Source organism: Camellia sinensis, unplaced genomic scaffold (assembly GCF_055761805.1).
Source record: "Camellia sinensis isolate YWXY unplaced genomic scaffold, ASM5576180v1 Unanchor1, whole genome shotgun sequence".
Taxonomy (NCBI): Eukaryota; Viridiplantae; Streptophyta; class Magnoliopsida; order Ericales; family Theaceae; genus Camellia; species Camellia sinensis.
The window spans coordinates 713841-724956 of NW_028128987.1; the positions used below are offsets into that span (position 1 = coordinate 713841).

Consider the following 11116-nt stretch of genomic DNA (forward strand, 5'->3'; position numbering starts at 1 on the left):
TCCAAAGCCTCAGCTTTGTATGTTAAAGTAGCATCCCTAGAGTCAAAGTTAATCCATCAATAGCAGAAGCAAAGAATAGCAATGCATCATCATCACTTGCTTACCAATATAGAAATATCATAAACAAAATAGCAAAATTTTTTGAACTCTGAATATCAAGGAAATTTAGAGGCACTAGAGTGTTTGAGTGATAAAAAAAATCCTGTGCTTAAGATATAATCTTAATTAAGATTTACATATTTAACAAATAATAGATTAAAACGCATATGATAAAGATCTCAATCCAGGCCAAATAAACTTTCAAGAATGTTAATTATTTTCTTATGTTGTCATTAAAGAAAATGTAATAAGTTTCCATCCATAAGTAAATAGGTAATTTTACCTGAAAGAATCCTATATATTACATTGATGGTAAATTCATTGCTAACATCAAGTGGTTGCTAACAATCCTTTGACGGCTATTAGATATATAGATATCCTTTTGCATTCTTGAATATATGACTTTTGCAAAGACGACTCCATATATCACATACTGCACCAAAAAGAAAAAAAAAACGAAAAAAACAAAATGAGAGCAAAATCTAATCTCATATCATTAAGAACTAATATCAATAGAAACAGCAAATTGAATTTTTATTTTTACTTTTTATTTTTTATTTTTTTATTTTTTTATTTTGAGGGGGGGGAAGAGAGAGAATCCTGGGAATGAAAATAAACACAGAAGGAATGAAGGCATAGAAAGATAGATAGGTCGTAGTATAACAACTTCCATTTACCTTGAATGGGCCCAATTTCTCCCAAGGCCAAGTAGACAAGGTTGCAACCATGATACCTACACTCTTACTGTCTCTGTTTGTGTCTCTTTCTCTCCTCTACTTCTAGCCTTTCTTTCTTTATAGATATATTCTTGCAAACAAGTGAACTTCAATAGAATTGCTGCACTTGATGTCAACTTTTGTTTTTCATAGTTCAGCAACTCATTTGTTTTTTATTATTTCACCCATTTCTTAGCAACCAAGTGAAGGGTTTTAGCAAATTAATTGCAATCACCCCAAAAAAAAAAAAAACTACAAATTTACTCATAAATCGTTTGGTACCTGAAAAAATGTAAGTCCTAAAATTTGGGAAAACAATTTGTATTTGAAAGCATTGACTTCTCGATTGAATTCTTTCTATTATCTACATAGCATTCATTCAAAATTAAGCTTCCTTAAGTTTTCCCTGTTTTCTCAGCAGCCCAACAAGGGATGCATTTACAGTTTTTTCAGTTCCAAAATCAGCTAAGTACTTAAGTTTGATAGAACAGTTCCACTTATAATCAAGTTCGTGTTTTCATATTTCAGCCCATTTTCTCATAACCCAAACAAGGTATATATATCTATTACTACTATAATAAGCATAATTCAAAAGAATTTGGCCAATTTTCTGAGCAACCAAACATGGGTAAACCCTTATCATATACTATGATATGTTTTTTATTTTCTTTTTTGAATTTCAACACCAAATGTAGCTTACTAAGATATTATGATTTTGATTTACATCACTGACACACAATTCAGCACTTGTCTCTTAATATAAATTTAAAAAAAAAAACAAAAAACAAAAAATAGAATAACATTAACAAATTAGTTGACTTAGCTAGGTGCTGCTGTGATGGTGAATCAAGAAAACGTTGGTTCCATCAACAGCAAAATAGAAGTTTTCTAGGAAGAGAATAAAATCATATCAACTCGAAGAGTTGAGAGACAGCTTCCAACAACACCTCAAGAGGATACTAGAAAAACAAATGGCAGTGATATTGTTTTTCAACTAAAATTCAACACTCACTCTAAGATAATATAGAGAAATAAAAGTAAGCTATCTCCTCAAAAGAGTAGTATCACAGATTCAGAGCAAATATAAATTTACATGTTAGTTCGATTACCTATACAAGAACAAAACATGTGTGCAAGAGCATAACCCTCCCTTATGAAATTCATTCAGTTCCTAGTATATGCTTGGCAATGGAAATTAAATTACATTACTAGCATTTTTTCGTTTACTTATCAAAAAAAAAAAAAAAAAACACAAAAGAAAGAAAGAGAAAAGAAACGATTACTAGTCTTACACGGCAATTCCGAAAGATAGCATATTGATAAAACAAATTATTTTAAAAAAAAAAAAGCCAAATAAATCTCGCAGTACATAAAACAAGAAGTATGAAATGGGAGTCATTGATGAAGGGAATAGAAGAAGAGCAACAGATGAAATGCTAGTGTGTTGACCCCATATCCAGTCAACAACATCACAACACAAAAGTATTTTTAAATATTGAGCTTGAGCTCCCCACGTTCCTCTCAATGGTACATTCAAGAAAGCAGATTTTCTGGCCCAATATTATTTGCCGACTCCCAAGAAAGGTCAGCAAGTGGGCCGAGCAGAAAAAACGTTAAGGCAACATGCAATCAAGACCCTACTACCAAACTAAATATTCAAAGCGCTCAAGGCCATCACCTTGCATTGTTCATTCATGGCCAACAGTTGGGCCTCTTTTTTGTCAAGTAGAGCGGTCAACCTTACATTTAGGAGCCAATTCCTGGTCTCTGGTACATCTACCAAGAGACATTACCAGCATTCATTGTGTGTGCTAAGAGTCGAGTACTCCTCTAAGTTAAAGTTCACTAAAACCTTAAAGAGTAATTGCAAATTTACAATTGATGTAGAATGAGTGAGGTACACTGGCTGAATTCGATTGGCTTTTGTGGCTGAGAACACAAGGTTGTAGTGGCTGTTTGAGGGTTGTTATGGGCAATGTGATCAGTACCCATGAACAGTGACCTTGTGCCCATTTGTGCTACATGCACAGAACAGAATTTTTGCATAGAACAGAAGAGAGACAAAGTGTAGGATCCACGTGTGGGCCCACTCTTCATGTCTCTTCTGTGAAAATATTTTGTGCATTTCTCCTTTTTCCCTTGTGCCTTTGTGATCTTTTGTAAGCTAGGGTACTGGGGTTGAGGAACTATGATGCTTAAAAGTTGAATCAAGGGCAAAAAAAATATGGTTTTGGAGATGTATTGAACAACTATTGAGCAGTGATCAGCTTTTGTATTAATTGGTAGCCAGATTCTTGTGTCTAAGAAATTAAGAGTGATGCTGTTAACATTCCACATTTAGCCTCTCACACTCCCCTTGTGAAAGGCTAAAAGACAAAAATTGGAGTGTGAGAAGTTTAAAGTAGAGTGAATATCAATTCTCAAAAATTATCCTCAGGCCATATGGACAAATCTACATCCTCTCAAGCAATCCTAGATACGTTGCACATATCCTATAAAGAATGGACTTACTACATCTACTTGCTCTAGATTACGTGCCACATAGCTAAGTATGTGATGATGTCCAAAAAAATGTCTACAGACTTCACAGACAGCATGACAGACAGCCAAAAGCAAAAGAGGACATAACATATTTTTTTTTTCATTGTGAAGCCTACAGGAAGAGGCAGATCAAGTTAAGTGTTACTGATCATAAGAAAAAGATCAAATTAAACACAACCCAACACAGCACTTCTCAACTATTTAGAATTTTCTATGGATAGTGAACTAAATAGAAAAATAGTTCTTAGCAAGAACATCCAGTGTTGTGAATGACCCATAAGTTTCTCCATAATCTACACCACAAAATTTCACAATGAGATGAAAAAAAAAAAAGAATAGGAATTTGGACGTCATAGGTACCTACCTCAGAAGGAACCTTCTTTAAACACGGAAACAAATTCTTTCATAGGATGACTGCTAATCCAACTACACAAGAAAAATTAAATAACACTAGACTGGTAAAACACCGGCGCATTCCTCCAACATGTGAATAACAACAGATTGTGTGATGATGATATCAATCTTCCTTTCTCCTAGATCGACCAGAGGAACACTCTTCATTCTATACTTAGTAGCAAAAGCATGGTCAAATAGGAGTTAGATTTCAAACGCCATTAATTTAAAAAGATTGTTATTCATAATATATGAAACTAAACATAGATTGAAGCATCTTCCCTATTACACCCATGTCCATCATTTAAAAGAAGCAATTCATTTATTTATAGTGTATCTTTAATATCTATATGTTTTGATATATTTTTATGTATCAAAAATTAAAACAGAATCTTTACGGTTTGCAACCCAAATCGATTCACAATTCAACAAAAAGGAAATTTCAATTCATAATTTGACAACTGTGATTCAAATCACTTTGTAACTCGGATGAAAAAATAAATTAATTAAACAAAAGTAGGAACTAACATAAAGAACAGAGAGTACCTAATCACAAACTATTACTGTGTGTGGACCAAATCCATATTTTCTAAACTGATAACGTCTGCATAAAGCAAGTTGAAAAACATCAACCTCTAGATAAACCAACAAATGAAGAACATTAAAAAAAAAAAAAAAAACAAAAAAAAACAAAAGAGAAGAAGAAGAAGAAGAAAAGAAAGAAAGAAAGATGATATTAGCTAAAGGTAAAGTTCTATATAAGCACAATGTCAGACTCAGAATGAACAACAATAGAAATCATGAAGAAAATCTAAGGATTGATAATTAATCTTGCATAGCATAACCAGTACCTGCACAAAACACATGCAATGACCTCAGCATATTCTGGATTTATGACAATTCGAATGAAGCGCTTGGTTATCTGTTCAATAAGATCAACTCCTAAAACTCTTCTAGCTGCTACAGCATTAGCATTATGCTCCACAAACTTCTCCCTTTGGAACATGTTCTGGCAATATTTACAATACCATTTACCACGAGGAATGCTCGACAGTAATGCACATTCTGCATAGGTCAGTAAGAATGTACATCAAAATCACTCACGTTGACCACCACCATGGAACCAATTCAGAAAGGCAACTAGTACAACACAGGAAAGCAGTCTAAAAATCAAGTAAAAGAAGCAAACAAGAATGGCATTTTATTGCACAATTCTTAAATTCAGGTACAAAATGTCAGAAGTCAGGCATTTTCTACAGAGTACCTTCAGAGTGTTACTATTTACATGAATCCCACTACTCTGATTTGTGATTTTAGAAGATAGTTTATTTGCTCCTCTTAATTCTAACTTGAGGCTTCACATATATCAATTAATGAACAAAATTTGAATTTAATAATTTAAAAAAAGGCTCAGTTTGCTCCACTAGTTATGTACTTCAGAAAACTCATATCATTCATTTCAACAAAGAATCCCAAAAATGAACATCAAAACATTAAGCAGAGACTGCACCTTCACTTCACAGAAATAACAAAATATCTAATTAATCAACGTTGGAATACAAACCTTCGAATTCAAAGAAAACATTGGGTAGAGAATGCAATATCGAGAGAGATTGAAACCCTTCTCCTGCGGTTTTGCTCATTCGAATCCTTTCTCTTCTCCATCTCTTCTCGGTTTTGCTCCCTTCATCTCTTCAGTCAAGAAAGTTATTAGAGATTGAATCTTTGAGATCCACAAAGGAAAAAGGAAAAAAAAGGAATGTAAGCAAAGCAAAGGTTTGATGATGAAGAAGAACAAGAAGAAGATGAAGAATTAGGGATGTATAGGAATAAAAAAATTAGAGATTAATTGAAAGGAATGATAAAGAATGAAGACGAGAAGGTCAGCAATGAAGCGGCTGAGATTGGAAGAGCAACGCAGCTTGTGAAACTAGCTCATAATAAGAAAGTCGATTTGATTTCAATCTTATGCTGAATTGGTGGTGTGCAATCTTCAACAATAACAATCAATCTACTCCAGAGAACAATCAATGACATTCGCGTCGATTGCATAGATAGATCGAACCCCCTCCTCTTTATATTCTCTCCTCTTTTCTTTCTCCTTTGTTTCGCCCTTTTTCTCTCTAAAAAAAACTGAGAACCAAAGATCCGTTGTATAATTTTTTATTTTTTTTTAATATTTTGGTGTTTGGCGCTCAAAATTTTTATTTTGGCGCCATATATATTTTTTTAATGGTACCTTTCATGATAGCAATTGCGTGTCGTGGAAAGTATAATATTTTATACGGCTGACTTTTTGTGCATCATGAAAAGTGTAATTTTTAACGACTGGTTTTTTGTGCATCGTGAAATGTTCAATATTTTTAACAGTTGGTGTCCGCTTGTCGTGTATAGTTAATGTATTAACGGCATGCCATATGCACGTCGTAGAAAGTTTTATTATGTACGGCTAACATTACAAACCGTAAAAAAATCTTTGTTATTAGCATTTACAACCTATGCAATACACACGTCGTGGTTAGGAAATTATTCAGGACAAGCAAAAAAAGTAAGTCGTAAAAGTTAGATACCATGGCTTGTATTTACTGTATTTCGTTAATGTGGAGCTGTAAAAACTCAGTTTTGTTGTAGTGTTAAGAAAAACTAGCACTATTTATTATGACTCGAAACATTGTTGGACTAGCATGATCAAACCTTTAATGTCACAATAATGCAAGAGTGGTGCTATTGAGTTGGGTTCAGTGATATTGTGCATGATTAGAAAAAATAAAGAAAAGGCAAAGGCTTTGTTTGTAGAAACCTCTATGAATAAGTTGATTGATAATCTTTTCTTGAACTACAAAGCTAGTGGAATCAAATATAAGCCTACAATATTATCTAGTAAATTGTTGAACAACTTATAAATTATAAGAGATAAAGGTTTATTGGATCAAGAAAAGGTTAGGGGGACATACGTATATGTCCTACTAAGTGCACTTATTGTCTAATAGATCCTATGATAATTAATGACATTTTTCATCATACACTATTAAAAAGTGTCACTAATTTTTAATTTTTAGCGACAGTTTGAAAATTTTGTCACAAAAAAATGTCACTAATTGTAAGTTTTAGCAACAGTTTAAAAAAATGGTCACAAAAAAAGGCACTAATTTTTAACTTTTAGCGATAGTTTAAAAAATTCGTCACAGAAAAACATCACTAATTGTAAGTTTTAGTGACAATTTATAAAATTCGTGATAAAAAAAGTCACTAATTGTTAATTTTTAGCAACGTGTAAAAAATCATCATAAAAAATTATTTTTAGCGACGATTATATTATAATTTATTTTTAATAGGACTTGATGGGAATTAAGTCTAACTATTAGGACCTATTGGTAATTTACCCATAGGGGGTTATGCTAGAAATCTGTTAAATACCTTTACCAAAGTGAGAAATGGGAAGAGAGTTCATGTTACCAACCTAAACAGAATCTAAGCCATTGTATGGTAATATGATCCATACCATTTGTAAAATGAAAAATAGCCCTAGAATCAAATAACCAAGGTACAAGATCAATTGGCACATGAGAAGAGTTGGGAGGATTAGAAACAATGTAAGAAGATAAAGAGAAAACACTAGACACGAGTTGTGCTACATATACTTAAAGTTATAATAGAGGACTCGGTAAATTAGAACCATCTCTAAATAGTGAAAATGACTGAAGTACATGAGGTTGATAATTCAAAATGAGACTATGACAACAATTGATGACTAAAATTATATTTATAAAGGTCATGTGATGACAAACGTAAGGGCTATCAATAAAAGCATTAAATTCTAAAATATTTAAAATCTCGATACACTCTTCACATATTCCAAAATATTTTTATACATTTCAATATACTTTTTGCACAATTTTTTCAACAATAACAACGGCCCTAAGGGCTACTTTTAGCATTTTCCTATATATAAATACCAAAAATCTTAGCCTACATCATCTTTACAAAATCCATTGGATGAAATAAGCCTGCTGCGATCATTACTGTAATGCTACTAAATCTCATATAAGTGGCAAGCATTGAAATGAAGCACCCACCAGAGGAGGCCCCCAAAGCCACAAGTGGGAGTTTTTCAAGCTTGTATTTCTCAACCCACCACTCGATAATTCCTTTTACAATCATTATTTCCCCCTCAACTAACCAGCATGTTCTCGCACTCGAAATGGTAAGGACTGCAAACTTGCGAGCAAGAGTGTGAAGGACAATTAGCCTTTCTTCGGGCAAACCAATACAGTTTGGGCATTCAGAAGATTTGTCCCAAAAATCATTAGGTTGGCCACTATATCCATGAGCTAAAAATAGATCTGCCTTCGGTGAATCGGGTATTTTCCATATAACATCTGTTCCATTCCTGAACTCCACATTCGGGTTGAATTGAACCAATGATTCAAAACTATTCCACTTTTGCTTTACCAGCCCAACTGAAGAATTGGGTTTCTCTCCACCATTTCGAAACAAAAGTATCAAAGCCACGAGAAATAGAATCAGAACTGTAAACAATAAAGGCGCCGAAAAACCCCCAGTACCGTTCATTGACCTTGATAATTTGTTTCCACGCATAAACATTGCTGAAAATTTGTAAAAAAATATATATATATATATTATATTTCTTCCCAAATCCCTTTCCATGAAGCTGATAAAAGTCACAAATTCCATTAAGAAAACCATGAACACGAAAGCATTTTATTAGAGTTGAATTTATCCACCATTTGATTACTCCGTCTAGTTAAGTGATCAAAGAAAATCATCCCATTATCATCATTGTCTACACAAGGAAAAAAACATTTATATGATAAGCTTCTAGCAATTAATCTCAAAATTAGAAAGGAAACTCAGCTTCTGTTATTCAATTCTCATCAAACGAAAGGAAGAACTCTTCCATGGAGTTTTACAATAAGAGAGAAAAAGAAAAGAAGAAGAACAAAAGAAGATACAACCTCCCCTATCTGTAACTCCCTCCCCCCTTATAATCCCTTTCCCCTAACAGATCCTGTAACAAAATAACTACCCCACACTCATAACTGCCTAACAGAGTAACTACCCACAACAGTCTAACAGAACAGTTCCTATCATTTCCCACCCCCTTAAAAGGAAGCTTGACCTCAAGGCTGGAAATGACGAAAACGCTGTTGCAAGGAGTACCAAGTCTCCCAGGTGGCATCCTCAGGAGTAGAATTAGGCCAGTCGACCAAAGCCATGGTAAGAGGCCGACCATGTTTCTTGATCAGTTTTCTATCCAAAATCGCAATGGGTTCCAATTGTAGCTGGCCATCAAGACTGGTAGGTGGAAGGGAAGGTTGCACAACAATACATTGACCCAGTTTAGGCTTCAATAAGGAGACATGGAAAACTGGATGCAACTTGGAGGAAGATGGCAAATCGGGTTTGTAGGTAACAGGTCCTAGCTTCTGCAGGATTTGGAAAGGACCAAAATACTTAGGAGCTAGTTTACCATTCCTCCGTAATGCCAGAGAAACTTTGTTGAAAGGCTGAAGTTTAAGGAAAACCCAATCGCCAGCTGAAAAAACTCGCTCAGACCTGTGCTTATCTGCTTGTTGTTTCATTCGATGCTGGGACTTTCAACAACTTCAAAATAGCAGCTCTATCCTGCAACAAAGTATCAGTAGCTGCCACAGCAGTATTCCCAGGAATATAATGGTTCAAGCTGGGAGGGGTTTGACCATATAAGGCCTCATATGGTGTGACTCCCGAAGTGACATGGTAGGTAGTGTTATACCACCATTTAGCAAGAGATAGCCATTTGGTCCATACAATAGGTCTGCCTCCTGCTAAGCACCGCAAGTTCCCCTCAAGGCATCTATTAACTACTTCAGTTTGGCCATCCGTTTAGGGGTGATAAGAAGAACCCATACACAAACTAGTACCCTGCAATCGAAATAATTCCTTCCAGAATTTACTAGTAAACACCGGGTCCCGGTCTAAAATAATAGAAAGAGGCATCCCATGAAGTTTAAACACATTATCTAAGAATGCTTGAGCTACTGCAGTAGTGGTGTATGGATCGGTTAAGGAAATGAAATGAGCATATTTACTAAGCCTATCCATAACCACATAGATCACAGTTTTATGGGAAGAGCTGGGTAACCCTTCAATGAATTCCATTGAAATATCACTCCAAAGCTTAGTAGGAATGGGAAGGGGCTGTAACAACCCAAGCGCTGCCACTGTTTCATACTTATTCTGCTGACATACATCACGTTCAGCCACAAACTGAAGTACATCAGATTTTAGGCCTTTCCAATAAAAACCTTGTTTGATTCTTCTATAAGTTCTCTCTCCTCCTGAATGCCCACCGGTGGGAGTAGCATGATGTTCCTTGATGAGTGTGGTTTTTAGTTGAGGTGAATTACTCACTACCAACCTGGTTTTGTAATAGAGCATTTCATGCTGCCAAAGAAAATGAGGATGACTGGTTGGATTTTGAGTCAAATCTGCGATAAGTTGTTGGATAGAAGGGTCTTGTTCCCAACTAGTTTGAAGATCCTTAACCAATGGCAGAGGACAACGGAAAGAGAGAACATACTGCTCATATCTTCCTCTCCTTTTTTGGACAAGGCATCTGCAACGTAGTTAGATTTACCACTCCGGTATACAATTTCGTAATCAAAACCCATGAGTTTAGGAAGCCATTTTTGTTGCACGAGAGTGGTAATTCTCTGCTCCAGCAAAAATTTGAGGCTTTGGTGATCTGTCATAATGTGGAAATGTCTACCCAAGAGATAATGCCTCCATTTGGTAACAGCTAGAACTATAGCCAAGAATTCCTTCTCATATGTAGATAACCCAAAGCTGCGGCCAGACAATGACTTACTAAAATAGGCTATGGGCTGTCCCTCTTGCATCAATACAGCTCCCAACCCCTTAGAAGCATCACATTCCAGCACAAAGGTTTTATCATAATTGGGTAAAGCCAATACAGAAGCAGTAGTCATAGTTCTTTTCAATAGAACGAAAGCTTGTTCAGCATCCTCTAACCATTTAAAGGCATCCTTTTTAAGCAATATAGTAAGGGGTTGGCTGATCTTGCCATAGTCTTCTATGAACCTTCGGTAATAGCCAGTCAAACCCAAAAATCCTCGAAGAGCTTTCAAAGATTGAGGTCTAGGCCAAGTAGACATAGCGTCTATTTTAACGGGGTCTACAGCCACACCAGAACCAGAAATAATATGCCCTAAATGCTTCACTTGCTGCTTCCCAAAAGCACACTTGGACATCTTAGCATATAGTTGATGAACTCTCAATTTTTCCAAGGTCAAAGTCACATGAAACATATATTCGGCCCAGCTCTTACTGTCCACGAGGATATC

At 35.1% G+C, this 11116-nt stretch overlaps 1 protein-coding gene across 1 annotated transcript; it reads right to left on the minus strand.

Moving 5' to 3' along the window:
* Window positions 1-8890: 8890 nt before the first annotated feature.
* LOC145814312 (uncharacterized) lies at window positions 8891-9352 on the minus strand. Its single transcript, XM_082910979.1, has one exon. It carries the CDS (start codon window positions 9350-9352, stop codon window positions 8891-8893), a length of 462 nt encoding a protein of 153 aa, XP_082767105.1.
* Between the last annotated feature and the right edge of the window lie 1764 nt (window positions 9353-11116).

Excerpts from the sequence above, each read along its gene's own strand:
- LOC145814312 (XM_082910979.1), bottom strand. The coding sequence starts at position 9,352 with ATGAAACAACAAGCAGATAAGCACAGGTCTGAGCGAGTTTTTTCAGCT.